A 20689-nucleotide genomic window follows, 5' to 3' on the forward strand; every position below is an offset into this window, starting at 1 on the left:
TTTCCCCTTTCAGTACTCCTGAGGGCAAGGAGGCAGGCGCAGGTTGCTGTAGTGACAGCCCATGAGAAGACTTGGAAAAGAAGGTTATTCCCCTAGCCCAGGGGTCTCAGTGAAGGGCAAGTGCATCTCCCTCTTCTGACAGTCTGCAGTCTAAGAACAATTTTCCCCAGTAGTCCTTGAGCTGCTGGAGTAGGAAGATGGCTAGTGTGCGTATCCGGGAAACCTGCACCGGGGAGCCTCTGCTGGTTTTTCTGGGTTGAAGGTTGTTAGCCTCGGGGAGCCTGGGTGGCTCAGTCCGTTGAGCTTCTGACTTCGGCTCAGGTCACGATCTCACAGTTAATGAGTTCGAGCCCCACATCGGGCTCTGCGCCATCAGCGCGGAGCCTGCCTTGGATCCTCTGTCCCCTCTCTCTGCCCCCTACCCTGCTTGCTCTCTCAAAAATAAACATTTAAGGGGCGCCTGGGTGGCGCAGTCGGTTAGGCGTCCGACTTCAGCCAGGTCACGATCTCGCGGTCCACGTGAGTTCGAGCCCCGCGTCGGGCTCTGGGCTGATGGCTCGGAGCCTGGAGCCTGTTTCCGATTCTGTGTCTCCCTCTCTCTCTGCCCCTCCCCCGTTCATGCTCTGTCTCTCTCTGTCCCAAAAATAAATTAAAAAAAAAAAAAATTAAAAAAAAAAATAAACATTTAAAAATAAATAAATAAATAATTAAAAAAAAATCATAGGTTGAAGGTTAGTCTTGAAGTTCCCCCCGATCTGTGGAGATGCGTCCCAAGACCCCCAGTAGGTGGGTTGCTATCCGAAACCGCGGAACCGCGGATCGTAACTGAACGTTGTCCATATTGTGTCTCTTCCTGTGCATACGTACTGTGGCCCACTGCAATTCATAGCTCAGGCACTGTCAGAGATTGACAGCAATAGAACGATTATAAAATGTACCGTAAGAACAATTATGTGAATGTGTTTGCGAGGATATATGTGAGTTACATCTCTTGTCAGTTTATCTTCTTGTCCTGTACTCACCCCTCTTCTTTCGATGATGTGAGACGATAAAACGTCCACGTGACAAGAGGAAGCGAGGCGAATGATGTAGGCACTGGGCCGTGATGTGGCGCTGCTATTGACCTGGGGAAGTGCCAGAATGGGGATTGTCTGCTTCGCCACCAGGGTTGACCGCGGGCGTCTGAGACCCTGGAAAGGCTAAACTGTGGACAAGGGGCACTACTGTGCTTCCTGTCACTGGCCTAGACGTAGGGTGACATTGCCTCCCTAAAAAGAAAACAGAAACGAGATTCTGTAAAAGAAAGCGCGCGGCAGAAAAAGCCAGGTGACATCTGTGAGACGGTGGGGGTGGTGTGTGTCACACCCAAATACGTTTGTATTGTTGCCGCAGAAATTGGCCTCCTCATAAAGAGTCTACTGTTTGCGGAACCACCATGTCCACGTGGAGTTCGCCAGTGTTTGATGTTGAAGGAAAAAAGCCCTGAAATGGGGCAGTGCCGTCGTTTGTAGACCGCTTGGGATGCATCGCTTCCTTTTCATTCTGGGCTCTGCGGATTGTGCCTGAGTCATGACGAACTTGAAAGCGGTTACTTGAGATTAGTGTGATCCCAGAAATGAATGTGAATGTGACAAGCAGAAGTGAAATGGGAATTTTTATCTTACTTCTGGTTAATCCTTTTAAAAAAATTAGAAAAACTGAACGAGAACTGAGCCTTTGGGGTCGACTCTTCCCGGTTTGGGCAGTTTCATGGCAAGCTCTTGTCTAATTGTGGTTTCTGAGAGTGCCCAACATAAGTGATGGGGTGCAGGAAAGATAAAATTCTTGCCTTAAATGCCTTCCAACATGAGTGATCACTGTAACCTTTTTTTGTTATAAAATAATAAATGTCCATTGTGGGAAATTTAGAAAACCTAAGAATAAGATACTAACCTCTATGATCCTATTATCTAGAAATAAACACTCCAACTTTTTCGTTAATATTGGTTTAACGTTATTTTTCTAATAATGTTTTAAAGTGTACGTATATACGTATTTTCATATAATTGGAACCACACTGAACGTATCTTTAATTTTTTCCAGACACAAATCAGAACTGATTTCCTCATGACATTTTCTTTCACCATATATATATATGTGTGTGTGTGTGTATATGTATATATATATATATATATATATATATGTATGTATATATGTGTGTGTATGTATATATACATGTGTGTGTATTTTATTGTTTTAAGCTTTGTATTAGAAGTTAAGTAGAGGGAAGAGTGTTTGGGAACAGTGAGTTCCTGTGGACCCGTAACATAAATTCATGGCCCCTCATTGCAGCCTTCCACCTCCAGACAAAATCTGTCCCTCCCCTCTCAGACCAGATTATTCTGAAGCAAATCTCGTGTGCATAATTTCTTTCATAAATATCTCCATAATTATCTCTAAAAAGTAAGGACAGTTAAAAATCATAACTACAGGGACTCCTGGGTGGCTCATTTGGTTAAGCGTCTGACTTTGGCTTAGGTCATGCTCTCACAGATTGTGAGTTCGAGCCCCATATTGGGCTCAGTGCTGACAGATCTGAGCTTGGAACCTGCTTTGGATTCTGTGTCTCCCTCTCTCTCTGCCCCTCCCCCACTCACAGTCTGTCTCTTTCTGTCTCAAAAATAAATGGTAAAAAGAATAAAACAAATCATAACCACAATATCATTATTATACTTAAATTTTTATGTAATAATTTCTATTTTTTAAATGTTTATTTTTGAGAGAAAGAGACAGAGTGTGAGTGGGGGAGGAGCAGAGAGAGAGGGAGACACAGAATCTGAAGCAGGCTCTAGGCTCTGAGCTGTCAGCACAGAGGCCAATGCGGCATTCGAACATGGGACCAGTGAGATCATGACCTAGGCCAAAGTCGGATGCTCGCTGACTGAGCCACACAGGCGCCCCTATAGTTTCTATTTTTTTTTAAGTTTTAAGTAACCGCTGCACCCAACATGGGGCTCGAACTCACGACCACGAGGTCGAGTCATACACTGTTCCGACTGAGCCAGCCAGGTGCCCCAATAATGATTTCTTAATAGAATCCAATACCTCAGTCATTTAAGACATAATGAAGAAAAAATTTTTTTAACGTTTATTTAACGTTTATTAATATTGAGAGATACAGAGTGCGAGTGGGGGAGGGGCAGAGAGAGAGGGAGACACAGAATCCGAAGCAGGCTCCAGACTCTGAGCAGTCAGCACAGAGCCCGGCGCGGGGCTCGAACTCACGAACTGTGAGATCATGACCTGAGCCGACGTCGGACGCTTAACCGACTGAGCCACCCGGGCGCCCCTGAAACGTAAGTTTTAATAAGGGCATAATAATCAGTTATACGAACCATAATTTTTATACCCCTTTATTGATCTGTATCATAGAATTCACCCATTTCAAGTGTACATTTCACTGTTTTTTTAGGAAATTGACTTAGGCGTCCATCACCAGCATCCAGCGTTAGTAGAACATTATATCCCCCAGCAAGGTCGCTTGTGCTTACATACAGTTAATCCCCAGACCTGCCTCCAGCCCCAGGCAGTCACTGATCTACTTTCCGCCTCTAGATTTGCCTTTTCAGGACATTTCATGGAAAGGGAACCGCGCCGTATGTGGCCTTTAGTGTCTTCTTGAAAGACACACTCGCATTGTTTCTGAGAGTCATGGCGGTGTTTGGTGCGTCAGTGGGGTGTTCCTCTTGATCGCCGAGCAGTGTGCTATGGTCTGCGCGTGGACCATAAGCTCTTTGACCAATTTTGTATTGTTAATAATTTTTTCTTATATCCCTGAGGTTGACGTTCTTCTTGGTAAGTTTTTGTAGGTATCCATAGGTTTTTGCTTAGGTTAATTTTCTTCATGGGATGTTTCTGGGCCAAAGGGTATTTTTCAGGCTTTTTTTGGTAACAGTTGCCAAGCCGCTTTCCAGAAAAGCTGTGTTGGTTCCCACTCCCATCCAGTTAGTGTGTGAGGATGTACTTTTCCCTAAAGCCTTGCCCATCATATTTTATTCTTAAAATCACATTTACCTGTACATTTTAGAAATTTCAGAGCAAATTTTTCATCCTTTCCTCAGCTCAACCAGAATGTAAGTTCCTTCCAAAGAAAATTTGTTGGTGAGGTGAAGAGGTGTGAAGAACTAGAACGAATATTAGGTAAGTGTTATTTTATTTTATTTTGTTATTTTGGGGGGTTAAGTTTATTTTACTAACTTAATTATTTGTATATAAGCAAGCCTTGTTCACTTTAGAAAAATTAGAAAATATAGGCCAGCAAAAAGGAAAAAAGAATTCACCATCCTGTACTTTTTACTCTTTACCTATAAAAGTAAGGATTCACATATATAACTATCAGGCTATTTTGTTGTCAGCTCTGTTTCTCAGGAAGTCCTGTAACATCTTTTCGTATCAATAAACAGATGGACCCCCCATCATCCTTTTTTTTTTTTAAGTTTATTTATTTATTTTGAGAGAGAGAGAGAGAGAGAGAGAGAGACGTGGGAGGGGCAGAGAGAGAGAGGAAGAGAGAGAATCCCAAGCAGGCCCTGTATCGGCAGTGGAGAGGGACCGTGACCTGAGCCGAAACCAACAGTAGGTCACTTAACTGAGCCACCCAGGCACCCTAGACGCGGCATCATTTTTAATGGCTGCCTAGTATTTCATGAGATTAATGTGTTATAATTTATGTAGCCAATCCCTTATAGTTTATCATAATTGAAGACATTGTACACATGTTACTTAAAATTATGCCAAAGATCAAGGGAGGCATGAAATGACAGATTGGCTTTGTTTGCAAAGGTGTTAGATCAGTGTTCCCTTGATGGTTAAGCTTCACAGCTCAGTAGCTCAAGGCTACTTGCTTTATCTGTGAAGTCTTTACCATCTTAGCCCAAGATAGTCATCACTATCAATTCCAGTGTGAAGTTCTGACCGAAATGGGGGGAGGGAGAGGGTGATTGCATACCACCTACTGAAGTACAAAACTTTTTTTTTTTAGGAGGATGAAAGAGGGGTGCCTGGGTGGCTGAGTCAGTTGAGCGTCTGACGTGGGCTCAGTTCATGATCTAAGAGTTAGTGAGTTCGAGTCCTGCTGCGCTGACCGCTCAGAGCCTGCAGCCTGCTTCGGATTCTGGGTCTCCCTCTCTCTGCCCCTCCCCTGCTTGCACTCTTTCTCTCTCTCAAAAATAAACATGAAGAAAAAAAAAAGAAGGATGAACAGAAAAACTTGGGGATGAGTGAGCCAAGGAAGGGACAGAATATGACTTTCGAAATAACTTTTTAAAAAAATTGTATTTACATACATATATATATATGTATTTATTTGTTTAGAGAGGGAGAGAATCCCAAGCAGGCTCCCTGCTGTTATCACAGAGCTGAACACAGGGCTCAGTCTCACAAACTGTGAGATCATGATCTGAGCTGAAGTTGGATGCTTAACCAACTGAGCCACCCAGGTGCCCCTGGAATGATTCCTAATAGCTAATACTTATTGTGGATCTTTATCTTTTTGAAATTTATTTTGATTTTTTTTATTTGAGAGAGAGGGAGGGGGAGGAGCAGAGTGAGAGAGAATGAGAGACAGAGACGGGGAGAGAGAGAGAGAGAGAGAGAGAGAGAGAGAGAGAGAGATTGAATCCCAAGCAGGCTCCACGCCCAGTGCAGAGCCCAATACGGGGCTTAATCCCACAACCCTCAGATCATGACCTGAGCCGAAATCAAGAGTCAGATACTCAACCGATTGAGCCATGCAGACACCCTGGATTTTATGATTTAATTGGAGATTTTTAAGGCCAAAACACTTTTAATGATCCGAAATCTATTCCTTGCATATTGTTTGAAGTCCTCGTTCCTTGTGTGGATCGTGTACGATAGAGTGACATCATATTCCTTTCTTTGCAATATAGTGAGTCCTTGGGCAGGTCGTGGATTAGGAATGAGGTTTTTAAAGGCAGTGACAGCACATTAGGCACGTGGAGGACTTCCTATAGCTTAAACTGTTTCAAAAAGCGTATAGATTTCAAAAAGGAAAACAGATTTCCCAAGTAAATTAGGTTTAATTGGTGAAACGATTTGTATCCCATTTCCGGAAACCTCTTAAGCCCCGTGCTTCCTTTGTTATCCTGTTAGGGAGACATCCTCACCTTTCTGTTTCTTTCTCTCAATAAAATAGCTAGTAACCCTTCTCCAAGATATTCTATCCGGTTATGAGTTTACCAGGCGTTGTGACTTGCATCCTAAGGACAAGGATGCTTCGTGGCATTGAAAATGTAAACTGAAGAAATTCGGTTAATTTTGCCTGGTTCACTGCGAGTTTTATGAATCTGGCCGTCGACGTAAGTAGGGAAGCAGCGCGGATTGTTGTGAGTCCGAACAGCCTGGCCAGCGCGGAGCTGTCCGGAGAGCCTGGCTCTCTGCCCTGTGCCCTCAGGGCCCCCTGTGCCCCTCAGGGCTCCGTGCGCCCCTAGAGGCTGTGCTTCTCCTGGGGGATACTTACTTCCTCCTAACGGCACCTGCCAGGGAGTCCCGCTGCTGTCTCCGGGGGGGACGATTCTAGGTCTGTCCCTGGCTTATCCTGCACTTCCGAGTGTGTCTCATCTGCAGGTACAGAAACAGCTGCGATTCCAGAGTTCTTTAACTAGGGTCTCAGACATGAAGGAGACTTGGGGGGATTTCAGGGAATGTTTGTCAGGTTATCGTCGATCTTGTCACTGAAGCGAGGTTGTAAAAGGCTTTTTGTAAGTCAGTTGGAGTAAGCAAGACTTCTGTGCATTCAGACATTAATTTTGAGGCGACCCAGGAATGGTTGGGATGGAAAATGTTCTGACAAATGTCTTGGAGTGGGTTTTTGAGTCTAATTTGTTCACCTTTTATTCCCACAGCGTATTTGGTACAGGAAATTAATAGAGCTGACATTCCCCTGCCTGAGGGAGAGACCAGTCCTCCTGCACCCCCTCTGAAACAAGTCCTAGAAATGCAGGTAATGTGTTTCTGAAGAAGCTGTTTTAGGTCGCTGATCGCAGACACTGCTCGTCTACTGAGTTTATATCGTCCAGGGCTTGTCGGGTTTTCTTCTCAAAACCGTGGAATGAAAACTAAAGAACAATGCTCTGGTTAGCCCTCCAAGTTTTGTTTTTTTGTGTGTTTTTTGTTTTTTGTTTTGAGAGAGAGGAGGGGCACAAGTGAGCGAGGGGCAGAGAAAGAATTCCAGGAGGGGTAGAAGGAGAGAGAGAAAGAGAGAGAGAAGTGGGGCTTGAACTCAACTGAAGAGGGATTCGAGCTCACCTGATGTAGGACTCGAATTCACGAGCTATGAGATCATGACCCGAACCGAAGTTAGATGCTTAGCAACTGAGCCACCCAAGTGCCCAGCCCTCCAAATTTTAAGTGTAATTTCGTTTTCTTGTAAAATGTAAGATGCATGCTCCCTTTCCAGGTGGTGTTGAGCTGAAGCTAATGAAAATTGGGTTGTGAAATGGGGTGCTTAGTCAGGTAATGTTTCTGAAAGTACGCTCCGGGCTTATCCGGGCTTTAGCGTGCCTCTCCTGGCGTGAGTAAGGGAATCTTCAGTCCTGGACCCTTTGCCTTCTGCCAGACTCACGGACCTCCCCTCTGATGCTCAGAAGCTAGTATGAAGGTGATAGGTCATTCCAGGTCAGCAGCAAACAATTCCTTGTCCCTGAGTTCAGTGTCTCAGGGTTACAGCGTTCCCCCCGAGAACCCTGGCTTGTCTTGTTAGTCAGCGCCCCTGTGACTTATTCCCCGAGGTTTGTGTCGATCATCTGATAGTTCATCGCACTGGGAACTAGACTAGAGCCCCTTAGAGCTCTTCTGAAACAATCAGTATTGTGTAGCCAGGACCATTCCATGGCTGGCCGCTCTGTTTATCTGGGAGGAAGTCATTTAACATTTGTTATATGAGTGGACTTGAGAGAGAATTGTACAATCAGATGAGTTGAAAGCGGTCATCTGGTTTGGCCTGTTTGATGGGTTGTTTGTGACATAATGACAATTTCGGCGATTACTGAGTATTTATAGTTTTCGTAAAAGGCAGAGCACAAGTAATGGAGGTAGTATGTCAAGGGATTTGTTTGCATACAAGTTTTCAGTGAGTCAGGGGTTTGTTCCACAGATCTCTGCCTCTGTTGTTCGAATACTTAAGTATTGTTAAAGAAAGATGCCTGCGGTGTAATTGATTATGAAAGAAGATTCGATCTCAGGGCATCCTTCAGCCCAATTATTCGTGTAAGTGCAACTTATACACGTAGACTCTTTTTTTTTTAACTTTTAATTTTTTTTTTTTTTACTGTTTATTTTTGAGAGAAAGAGAGAAGGAGAGTATGAGCGGGGGAGGGGCAGAGAGAGAGGGAGACACAGAATCTGAAGCCGGCTCCAGGCTCTGAGGTGTCAGCACAGAGCCCGACACGGGGCTCGAACTCATGAACTGCAAGATCATGACCCGAGCCGAAGTCGGCCGCTTGACCGACTCAGCCACCCAGGCGCCCCTCTATACATGCAGCCTCGTAACTAGAGGCTGGGAATATTTATGCTCCGAAAAGGTGACCTCAGTTTTCTTCTGTGTTGCAAATAAACGGAAACGTAGACTTGAAAGGAGACTGTTTGATGTGTGACAGTGGGTAAGCAGATGAAGGAAAATCCACGCAAGTGGTGGGGGCTGAGATCAGGCCAGGCCAGCCCAGGGTACCGTGAGTCATCACCTGCGACACCTCCATCGTGCGTGGTGTCAGCTTCTCAGGAGTTCCCTGAATCAGTACGAAACCGTAAACGACGGACCTTTAAAATCTCCGCATGCTTCCGTATCCCTGTCCGACTATCGGATTCTGGCTTGTTAAGCCCTGTCCCGGCTCTAGCAAGTGCGTGAAAAAATGACGAAACTACACTTGGAACGGACCTGTCCTCTTAAGTAACTGCCCTTTTGTTTTAGGAGCAGCTGCAGAAGCTCGAGGTTGAGCTGAGGGAAGTCACCAAGAACAAGGAGAAACTGAGGAAGAACCTGCTTGAACTGATTGAGTACACTCACATGCTCAGAGTGACAAAAACCTTCGTTAAACGAAACGTGGAGGTACTGGCCACACACGTGAGGAAGTGCATTTCTTTTGCAAAACTCTCGCTCCCGTAAGGTTCCTCTTTCGGCTATTCGTTATCAAACAGGTTCATTTTGGTCTTAGCTTTATTTTTCAGTCGGATTATACGACATGAACAAAAAGGTGTTAAGCTTTTCCCCGCGTTGGTTGATTTAGCGATAGCGATACCTCCTATTTGTAAAATCTTTAGTTTTCAGTTGAAAAAAATCTTTTTATGTTCATGAGGGAAAAAACGGGCAAGTGGAGTTTGAGCTCTAACATTTAGGCGTTTTTTTTCTTTTTCTTCACCAAATTACTAAGAGTAAAAGAATTAACAAAAAAGTCTTTGTCAGAGTAGAAACAGTCTGCATAATAGTCTGTCCTCAGCTGAGTAGGGAGGGGAGTCTGTTCTGTCAGGGCTGTTTCGTTTGGCGTGGTGACAGCTGACTGAGCACTCTGTCTCCAAGCGAGGCGGCGACATAAATCGTAACTATGTCTCCAGTGAACGACTTCAAGTAGCTTATAAAAAAAGCGACGGGGCAATGATCGTTTTTATTTACCAGAGCTGTGTTCCACGTCTGAGTTGTCTTGGGGTGTCGGCGTCCAGATCTGGCACCCAGTTAGGATGCCCTATAAACTTGTTTGGAAACATGACTTGGGAAATAAAGTGTCACTTTTTTTTTTTTTTAACCATTTATTTATTTTTGAGACAGAGACAGAGCATGAACGGGGGAGGGTCAGAGAGAGGGAGACACAGAATCTGAAACAGGCTCCGGGCTCTGAGCGGTCAGCACAGAGCCCGACGCGGGGCTCGAACTCACGGACCGTGAGATCACGACTTGAGCCGAAGTCAGCCGCTTAACCGACTGAGTCACCCAGGCGCCCCTAAAGTGTCACTTTTAATAAGACACACTTGGTTTCATATTTCTTTGTAGTTTGAACCTACTTATGAAGAATTCCCTCCCTTAGAGAATGATTCCTTGTTGGACTACAGCTGTATGCAGAGGCTGGGAGCAAAACTGGGGTAGGTGACAACCACCGGTGGGGGGCTGAGCATCGCTGTCCTTGACGTCAGTGGAGGGATGAGAGCTACCATTTGAAGGCCTGTGATGGAGTGAAAGAAAGTGCATGTCTGTTTAAGAAAACACCGTACTCCTGTATTTGCTGAGTTGGATTATTCAGCTGTATTGACTTTTTAGCTAAATACCATGGGGATTTCTTCTTTCAGTATAATGAGCTGGAAAGAAGGAACGTTTATGCCATTCAGTGTTATATCAATAAGCCTACAATAATAGGTCAGTGGCGCATCAAATCCTGTTTTGTTTGGTGGAAACATAGGGCTAAACTGAGTTAGTTAATTAATTAATTGATTTTTTAACTTTTTTAAAACGTTTATTTATTTTTGAGAGAAAGAGAGAGAGACACACACACAGAGCGTGAGGGGGGGTGGAGGGCAGAGAGAGATGGAACACAGAATCCGAAGCAGGCTCCAGGGTCTGAGCTGTCAGCACAGAGCCCGGCGAGAGGCTCGAACTCAAGAACCGCGAGGTAGGACCCGAGCCAAAATCAAGAGTTGGACACTTAACCAACTGAGCCACCCAGGCACCCCAGCTATACATTTTAAAGGATGTTTCAAAAATTTTTGACCCAGCATTTTCGATATTTTGCATTTGGAGGGCTTTCCAGATACCCTTTTCACCATTTTTCCAGAAATGAACGTCTTCGTTTCTCCTTTTAATGCAATTTGAGGATTCAATTGCTTTCAATTGACTACAGGTTGCTTTTATTATCTCATAGGTTTGTATCTGGCCTAATTAACCAAGGGAAAGTTGAAGCATTTGAGAAAATGCTGTGGAGGGTCTGCAAAGGGTATACCATCGTGACCTATGCAGAACTGGATGAGCCCCTCGAGGACCCTGAAACTGTGAGTCGATGTCCCGATCACCTTTTAACCATGACAGGCTGGCAGCAGAGTTGGGGGCGCAGTGCACAGGGAGCCGCTTGAGAGTGGGGTGTTCACCTGATGGCTTATCATCCTCGAGTACCTTCAGGTGTAGCTCTAAAGTCTAGGACTTTCTCCTCGATGGCAGCCGGGAAATTACCGTAGACACGTTGCTACTGTCCGAGCCTCAGACCCCATTGAGGTTTCCCCCGTCGTACCACAGTCCCTTTTATAGCAGACAGTCTAGTTTTGAATCACAGTTTGGATCTAATTGTCACGTCTCTTTGGTCTCCTTCATTCTGGGACAGTTTCTCAGTCTTTTCTTGACTTTCACGACCTTGACATTTGAAGATGATCATAGATCAGTTGTTGTTGTTGTTTTGTAGAATGTCTCTGCGTTTGGGTTTGTCTGCTGTTTTCCCAGGATTAGATTCAGGTCATGCGTCTTCTGCAGGAGTGATGCTATGTTCTCCTCCCTGCATCCTCGTGGGCGCACGATTCAGTTTGTCCCATTGCTGGTCACGTCGCTCTGATCACTTGGCCGAGGTGGTGACTCCTCGACTTCACTGCGAAGTCACTCCTTTTCCTTATAATTAATAAGTGTTTTAGGGGAAGTGCTTTGAAACTCTGTACCTATCCCATTCCTTACCAGATTTTCAGTTCTTTGTTTCCCATTTGATTCAGTGAATTATACTCTTACTGTAATTATTTATTTTGATATTAAAATTCTCTAGATTTGGCCACTCGGGGCCCATTCAGGCTGGCTGTTATGTCCTTTTTTCCGTGCTGCCATCATTTTTGGAGCACTTGTGCTTTTGAGCACAACAAGCTGTCCGGATTCATTTTGTAATCCCCTCACACAGCCGTGGAATCGGCCATTTCTCTACGAGCCTGGTACTCTTTAGTGGAGAACAGTATTTAGAAGCCAAGGTGTAGTCTCTGGATATGCCCGTTGTTCATTGAGGAGTTGTGTTCCCCAGTCTGTCACTGGACAGCTCTAGGACACACACAGACACACACACACACACACCTTTATTTCTGGGCCTGTGCGTACATACTGAAAACTGTGAGTTCGCATCCAATTCCAATCCAACACCACAGAATTCAGTCTCAGTTCCTCCATTTCTGTTTTTGTAACGTTCTCCTTTGATGGTGAGAAACTCGGCTCCTGTTGTAGTATTTTTACTTATTTTCAGTCCTCTCGCCTGTAACCGACCTTCCCGTCAGTGTCTCATTTTTGCCACCCCCACATCCCCCTGTGCGGAGCCCTGAGTTCCCCATGCCAGGTGGGCCCCTGGTGTGGGTGCCCTCCTCACCCTGCCTGGGCCGCTCCCCTACGTAGATGCTCTGCCCACCTTGCTTCAGCTCTGGCTTTGCCCAGGCCATTTTTGGTCTTCCCCTCCTTCTGGGTCCATCCCTGCACGTGCACTTAAGGCTTTAGGACTGAATTATTCGGGAAGGGAAGTAGAGGGGCAGGAGAGAGAAAGAGCCATCAGCACTTTTTAAAATCTCTATGATTTTTTTTTTTTTTCTCGATTTTACAATAAAAATAACTATATTGCTCTAAATGAGGATGAACTGATCTATTAAAGGTAGAAGAGGAACTTTAGCTTCTTAATTTTGAGGAAAGGGTTTGTGGTTGGTTTTTTTTTTTCAAAATTTGCCTCAGGAATTTTGGCTGCAAGATTACTGTATGTCCCATAGCAGTTGTGACACAGAAAGAGGAATTTGGCTGTGAAATGGATTTTCATAAACTTTAGCCTGAAAAAACCACGCATGTTTAACCTAATGCGTGAAAATCTAATCAGTCAAGTTGTTCATTAACCGTCCGCCTGTGATCTTTTCTACTCTTTTGTGGCTCCTGTAACTGCCACTAGCAGTCTGTTTCTTTGTCCTTCACCTGTGACCTTTATGACCTCTGTATGTAAAACTGAAGATAGAAACCATTGTGCAGTGGCATTACCTATTCTTTTGAGCTTTTTCTTTTCCTTTATTTTATTCTTATTTTTTTTTAAAGAGAGAGAGGGAGAGGGGCAGAAGAAAGAGAGAGAGATTGAGAGAGGAAGAATGCAGATGAATCTTAATCGGGCTCCGTGCTCAGCTCACCTGGGAGCCTGATGATGGGCTTGACCCCACAACCACGAGATCATGACCTGAGCCAAAATCAAGAGTCAGAGGCTCAACTGACTGAGCCACCCAGGCGCCATTGAGCTCTTTCTTTATTAAGAGGACCTATCAGTCATTCTCATGCAGAACTTTCATTCACATTAAAATTGTTTTCTATATATTTCTAAGCTCTTTTATGGCAGGCTTTTACCAGCTATGGGAAAGGGCATTGAGTACCTGTGAAGAAAGAGAAGTGGATTAGAGAGATGTACATCTTGAAAATACAACAACTTCTCCATAATTACACAAGAGATGCATGCTGGTTGTAGAAAATTGGGAACAGTACCGAAAACGTGAAGGAGAAAATCTATCCCCTGTGGTCCTGTTCAGAAAGAGCCACTGCTGACATTTCAGTGTGTTATTCTTTTTGTGCTTGTTCTGGGTGTTCGATTTGGCAACTTCTTCTCCGGTTCTAGGATTTGTGTGTTCTGATCCCTCAGTGTCATTACCGACCCCAGAGCTTATTTCTGGCCATTTTCCCCTTGTCGGTCTGGTTTCTAGATGCGATGCTGGACTCCGGCGATTTCACTGGGTTTTATGATTTGTATTTCATGTTGTGAACTGTCCCTGTGCCTTCTTACGCCCGAGGTGGTTGACATGGTACTATTGTTAAAGTTGCTATGGAATCTTCGAGGTCAGGTGTACTATAAATGCCGTTTCTTTCTTCCCCCTGTTTCGTTTCTTCAATTACTTATTTTGAAATAATTTCGGTTTACAGAAAAGTTGCCAGAAGAGAACAGAGACTTGTCATATCCCCTCACCCACATTTCCCTGTCGTTAACAGGTTCCCACATTTGCTCTGTCACCCGTGTGCTCTCTCTGTGAGTCTCTTCCCGTTTTCACTAGGCTCTTTGCACACTTTCTACAAGGAAGCCATAGACTCTGTCACCCCTGGGTCACTCCAGTGCGGGTACTCCCAAGCAAGGACACTCTTCCACAACCACGGGGGGCCCCTCCGAAAGAGGGAAAGAGCACGGGTGCAGCTCTTTTGAACACTCCGAACTTGCCATGCCCACCTCCCAGCAGATTGCCTTTCTTCCTTCCTGATCCAGCACCTCCCCCTGGGTCTGTAGTCCCGTCTGGAACAGGCTGACCCCATCCCTCTGGGCCACTTGATGTTTCGTCACCACCAGACTCGGGCCATATGTTCTTGGCAGGGACACTTTGGAAGTGACGCTCTGGCCATCTCAGCGCATCTCGTCAGGTGCGGGCCCGTAACGTCGACCTGGTCACGTGGCCGTCTGGCAGGTTCCTCCGCTTTCATGGCATCGTGTTGCCTTTTGTGATTGATGAGTAGCTTGGCGGGAGGTATTCCAAGTGGTGCTAGTGTCCCGATCACCAGCCTGCCCACCACCTGTAGCGTCCATTGACGGCCCTCGAATCTGCCACCTCCGTCATGGCTGCCACGTGGTAACCATGTGGGTTCTCGATTTCCATCTTTCCTTCTGTACTTATTAGCGATTCCACGGAAGGTACGCTTCTCCCCTCTCGCATCCAAGGACTCATGGCTTCCCATTGTATTTAATGTCTTGTAATCTGTCACACTCAGTGTTTATTTGGATGCCCAAATTGTCCCTGATTCAGCTACAGAAGGTCCCTTCACACATGTTCCTGTGTCGTTTGGCCTGTCGTTAGCGTTCACTGAGCATTCCCTTCCTTTCTGGCAGCACAACGCATTCCAGCTTCATCTTGGGCTTTCGGTGCCTGGCCTGGACCCAGCCATTTCTCCAAGGACCCCTGGTTCCTTTTAGTGGACGGTGTTTACAAAGGTCTGGGTGCTCGAGTGCTCACCGCGTACGGGAGTGTCGTCGTTTCTGGGCCCTTCCAGCGGTAGCGTGTGTGTGTGCGCACACACGCACACGCACGCACACCCGCACATGTCCACGCGCACAGCTGTAACCACCTCTGTGGCTCCCTGTGCTTATATTTTATAAAGCTATGTGTCCCGACTATAACTTAAAATTCTGATCAGTTCTTTCTAGACTTAACCTTTTTCCAGCTCTTTTCTGACAAGTGAGAAATCTGCCTCCCCTTATCCTCAACGTATTTCATGAATCGCTCAGTTTACTTATTTATTCAGTGTAACCGGTCTCCTAACCACATCAACCATCTCCTGCAACCCCCTGGCCACCCTTTGTCCTTGCCTTGGGACCCACCTGCCTGGGCTTCTCTGAGGCTCCCCAACCCGTTCCCCCGCCTCCTGTGGCCCAGGGCTCGATTCTTAGACTGCTTCTCTCCTCTCTCTGCCCCTACGGATCCTGTATAATTTCACAGCTTTAAATACTGCCTCCCAAATGTATATCTAGAACTTGCACCTCTCTTCTCAAAAACAGACTTTTCTGTATAACTGGCTACTCTGTGTCTCTTTTAAAAATCTGAAAGACATTTCCACCGGGTGCCTAAAACTGGACCTCCCGATCTTTCCTCTCCTACCTGCCCTGCCAGGCATGCCCATCTCGGTAAGAGGCTACTCAGTCCTTCCGACTGCTCAGGCCCAGAGCCTTGGGGGTCGTCCTGACTCTTCTCTTTTTCCTCACACCTCATGATTAATCCTGTAGCGGAGTGATTGGCCGTGTCTTTTGAATAGGAAGAGACTCTGGCCTTTCTCGTCACCTCCACCCTGCTCCACACCTCAGGCACATATCCATTCTGCAGGAGCCTCTGTCCTGAGCTCCTGCCCCGGCCACTGCCCTGCTGTGCTCTCTCCTCCCAGCATCCAGAACAATCCCTGTAAGATCACGTCACTCCTCTACTTAAAACCTTCCAGTGGCTTCCTGTCTCACTTGGCAAAACACCCAGAGCCTTGCAGTGTCACCTCTTGTGGCCTTGTCACGTGTCTGACCTGTCCACTCCCCTTCCGTGTGTGGCCTTCTTGCCTTCCCTGCTCCTGCTTCTCTGTGAGCTCTTCTGGGCCTGGGAAGGTCCTTCCCTCAGTGGCCGCACGGCTCCCTCCCTTCTTCACGCCTTTAAGCTCCAATGCTCTTCTCAGGGAGGCCTTCCCTGGTCACCCTATTTAAAATCACCACCCCCCTGGGGCGCCTGGGTGGTGCAGTCGGTTAAGCGTCCGACTTCAGCCAGGTCACGATCTCGCGGTCCGTGAGTTCGAGCCCCGCGTCAGGCTCTGGGCTGACGGCTCGGAGCCTGGAGCCTGTTTCCGATTCTGTGTCTCCCTCTCTCTCTGCCCCTCCCCCGTTCATGCTCTGTCCCTCTCTGTCCCAAAAATAAATAAAAAACATTAAAAAAAAAAAAATTTTTAAATCACCACCCCAGCCTCCCCTCCCTTTCTCCTCTTCCAGCTCTGTTTTCTTTACAGCACTTATGGCCATTTGGTACACTGTGTTTTTCTTTGTGTCCCTCGCTGCCAACTTGACTACGAGCTCCCCAGCCCTCCCAGGTCAGGGATTTTTGTCTCTTTTGTTCAGTTCTATATTCCTAGCACCTAGAACAGTGCCTGGGAAATAGGCCAAAAACCTATTCAGTTTTATGTCTAGAATATTTGTAAATATAGTCAATTCTCAGTATTTATGGTAGCTCTGTAGGGTCTCCACGAACACATGAACGAATGACACTGAACCACCGTCCTAGCAGAAATGCAGCCTTAGGTTTCTGTGAGCCTCTGGTCACATTTTGTCCACCAGCCAATAATAACCTTGTTTTATGTGTGTCTCTATTTAGTGTGTATTATCGATTCATTGAACACTGAACTCTGCTAGCAGCACTGTGACTTACGCCTGAAGGAACCTTATCTAACCCACGCATTTTCTCTGTCTTCACTGCCTTCTCGGGCTCAGGAACGCTAGCTAGCACGTCAGCGTTCTGCCTGAGGACCATTTTAGATAGTGAAACCTGCAACAAAGAGCGCAAATCTGAAAGACATGATCCTAAGCAAACCACGAGAAGGACCCTTGTGTACAGGATGAGAGGGAACAAGGCAGAGAGCCGCCCTGTTTGACCTCGGCTGAGTACGCACATCGAGTGGCTCCAGCTTTGGGCTGCTCTGCGGTGTGTCTATAAATGGCCAAAGCCATGGCCGGTACTGCTCTCAGGGTCACGAATACAGCGTGGCCAGTTTGGGTGAAGTGTAGTGACGGAGTCTGCAGAGGCCAGGGTGGCTGCATCTGCTACAGGAATAAACCAGTGCACTTTTTTTTTTTTTTAATTTTTTTTTTTTTTTTTTTTTTAATGTTTATTTATTTTTGAGACAGAGAGAGACAGAGCATGAATGGGGGAGGGTCAGAGAGAGAGGGAGACACAGAATCGGAAGCAGGCTTCAGGCTCTGAGCCATCAGCCCAGAGCCCGACGCGGGGCTCGAACTCACGGACCGTGAGATCTTGACCTGAGCTGAAGTCGGACGCTTAACCGACTGCCCCACCCAGGCGCCCCAAACCAGTGCACTTTTTGACAGAGTTTTTGCTGCCAGCGTTTTCAGAGACCTGGACACAGGAGTAACAATGATCCCGGTTTATTCTTTTAGGGAGAAGTCATAAAGTGGTATGTGTTTTTAATATCCTTTTGGGGAGAGCAGATTGGCCACAAGGTTAAGAAGATATGTGATTGGTAAGAACACGAAACATTTCATTTGATGTGTTTCTTTGTATTCGGTAGTCTCTAGTTTTCCTTAAAAACCCCTCCGAGTTTGAAGGGAGCCACGGTGAGTGCAAAGCCTGTTGCGTTCTGTTACGTGTCTTTGCTGTAATACCACGTTGGTCTTTTTGTAAGTTTATTTATTTATTTTGAGAGAGAGAGCACGTGCTCGTGAGCAGGAGGAGGGGTGGAGAGAGAAGAGAGAACCCCAAGCAGCCTCCGTGCTGTCCACACAGAGCCCGACGTGGGGCTTGATCTCACAAACCGTGAGATCCATGACCTGAGCCGAAGGCAGGAGTCAAGACGCTCAACCGACTGAGCCGCCCAAGTGCTCCTGTGATACCATGTGGTTAAACATTCAGTTCGTCACCTCTTGTCAGTGTTACACTTAAAATAATTGAGAAGTAGAGATCATGTTTAATAACATTCTTAGATTTTATTTTCTCTTTGGGAATCAGGGCTTAAGAATAATCCGAGAAGGAGTCACATTTTAGTATTTTGTGCTTTCCTGTGGCTTTGAGCTCCGCAGAGGCCCGTGTGTCATCACTGAGCGTACGGTTCCTCTTTTGCTCCGTGTTTGACAGGTTTCTCTGCACTGTGGGGGGAGGAGGCCTGGTGAGTGGTGAGGACTGAGTGGCTTCACCGTGAGCCCACGCCCAGGGCGGGCTGGGTAAGTCACCACGTCCAGGCTCCCTCCCTGTAAGAGGGAGTGGCACTTTCCTCCCTCCCTGGGCTTCGGGACTGAGGCCACACAGGCAAGACACTCCCGTGCAGAGTCGGCCGCCGCCATGCGCGAAGGAATGTCACAATGGAAATCTCTCTGTGACTTGTTCTCCTCAACAGTGGAAAAATAGGAAAAGCCAAACAAAAAAGTCAAAAGAATGCCCTTTGTTTTTAGATGGCTTATTTCCCGTGGGGGTGAGGCTGGGGCTTGGCATTTCCTTTATAAAGTGTTTCCCAGAGTCGGATGCTGTGTCACTGGTGATACGGAAAGTAATTTTAAGTGTTACATGGACAAAGCTGTTGTTAATTTCATAGATGTTTATTCAGTGTACATTAGAAAAACCGTCACCAGCACACAAGCCCATGATTTCACACACAGTGTTGCTTAGGATAAGGCTAGAGTGAGTATTTAATTTTAATAGTCAGAACTTACAATGTTAAGTGTGGCAGGAAGGTGTCAAGGCAGAAGGAAGAGTGCAGTAGGGAGGCACACCTCGTGTGTTTCGGGTGCCACGCAGCCCCCCAAGAAGGCGGGCCCTGGGAGGCGAGGGAGGGGCTCCCTGCACCCACCACGTGTCCAAAGCAGTTGCTAGGACACCGGAGCTTTTTTTTTTTTTCTCCCCCTCCCTTTATTTTCTCTTTCTTTTAAAAGTAATGACCGTTGTGTGTTCAAACCTGTTTAGTGAATTCCCAGCCCAAGGATTGGGGTGGATTTCAGAAAGTTGGAATGGGGAGCAAGCTCCGGGAACGATCGGGGGCAGGGAGGGAACACGGAACCAAGAGAGAGTGTGCTAAATGTGTTGAAGCCCGTAGACATTTGTCGAGTGTCTCCGTGTACAAGGCCTCGGCGCGGGCAGGTGCCTGTGTCTGACCTTTTTCTCCCAGAAGGCTGCTTCTGTTCCCTTTTGGGGGGAGATGTGTCCACGTGGTGCACTGAATTCGGTTCTAGTGTTTGCCGTCGCCTCTCCTGGTCCTGACGGGCGTGAGACTGTTGCATTCTGTCTTGTAGTTACCACTGCCACGTTTACCCCTACCCGAACACAGCTGAGGAGCGGAAGGAGATTCAGGAGGGGCTCAATACCCGGATTCAGGATCTCTACACTGTGAGTAAACTGTTGCCTCCTTACCTGAGGTGTGTAAAACATTTACAAGTCCATTTGCCTTGTTTTTCAATGTGGAAACGTTTGGTTGTGGGCAAATCAAGATGTTCTTGGGAGATTGGAAAGTGACTCACCTCGCTCCTCTTGGTGGAAGTTTTATTTTAGCCGCCTGTGAGAAATCTAGGTGGTGATGGTGGGACTTTAGAGAAGATCCTCTGGTCATCGCAGGAGACGGGCGACCCGTTTAAAGTGGTGGCTGTCATTTTTTGGCCTCCACTACTTCAATGACCGTTCCTCCTTGTATCAGCGAGGGCTCCGGGTGGCAAGAAGTGGACTCCCACCCACCTAAGCAAAAGGGGGGTTTCAGGCCCGAATGTGACAGGGTGGAGTTGGTGGCTCTCGGGGCTGACCGGGCACTGAGCCGAGACTGGGAATGAATGGGAAGGATGGGAGCTCCGTGGGCCCAGCCAGGCCGCCGTGCCGGCACCCAGATGGTAACACCCAGCCACCTCCTGTGCCCTGGGGGCTGTGTCCTGGAGGGGCAGCTCCCGAGAGAGCCTCCGATCGGCTGGGCTGCTTTCCGCGTGCCGCCTGGTGGTCCTGGCGGCCGGGAAGACACGGAATGAGCCCAGGAGGGGCCGGTGCTGGGGACAAAAGCTGGGAAAGCCTGTGTTTGTTCCCACGCAGGTGCTCCACAAAACCGAGGATTATTTAAGGCAAGTGCTGTGTAAAGCCGCCGAATCCGTCTACAGCCACGTCATCCAGGTGAAGAAGATGAAAGCCATTTACCACATGCTGAACATGTGCAGCTTCGACGTGACCAACAAGTGCCTCATCGCCGAAGTCTGGTGTCCTGAGGCCGATCTGCACGAGCTGCGCCGGGCGCTCGAGGAGGGGTCGGTAAGGCGGCCGGGACCAGACGGAGGGACCGGGGCTGCTCTGGGGACGCCTGAGAACCCGGGAGACGCCAAGGAGCGTGGGAGTGTCTGGGAGCGGGGAGAGGGCTGTGCTGACTCCTGTCCTGGACCGATGCCCCGGAGAGCGCGTCATCCGAGGGCGTGCGCGTGCG

General features: G+C 47.1%; 1 protein-coding gene across 4 annotated transcripts in view; it reads left to right on the forward strand.

Moving 5' to 3' along the window:
- The window catches only part of ATP6V0A2 (ATPase H+ transporting V0 subunit a2), a 45366-nt gene that overhangs the window by 2457 nt on the left and 22220 nt on the right, over window positions 1-20689 (forward strand). For all 4 annotated transcript variants that reach the window (XM_058691450.1, XM_058691449.1, XM_058691451.1 and 1 more), the window contains exons 2-9: window positions 4101-4179; window positions 6903-7000; window positions 8966-9103; window positions 10040-10128; window positions 10902-11028; window positions 17688-17770; window positions 19530-19623; window positions 20308-20520. In XM_058691450.1, coding sequence (XP_058547433.1) covers window positions 4101-4179; window positions 6903-7000; window positions 8966-9103; window positions 10040-10128; window positions 10902-11028; window positions 17688-17770; window positions 19530-19623; window positions 20308-20520 — 921 coding nt within the window. The remainder of the gene's footprint in view (window positions 1-4100; window positions 4180-6902; window positions 7001-8965; window positions 9104-10039; window positions 10129-10901; window positions 11029-17687; window positions 17771-19529; window positions 19624-20307; window positions 20521-20689) is intronic.

The sequence above is a fragment of the Neofelis nebulosa genome, chromosome 11, assembly GCF_028018385.1.
Source record: "Neofelis nebulosa isolate mNeoNeb1 chromosome 11, mNeoNeb1.pri, whole genome shotgun sequence".
NCBI classification, from domain to species: domain Eukaryota; kingdom Metazoa; phylum Chordata; class Mammalia; order Carnivora; family Felidae; genus Neofelis; species Neofelis nebulosa.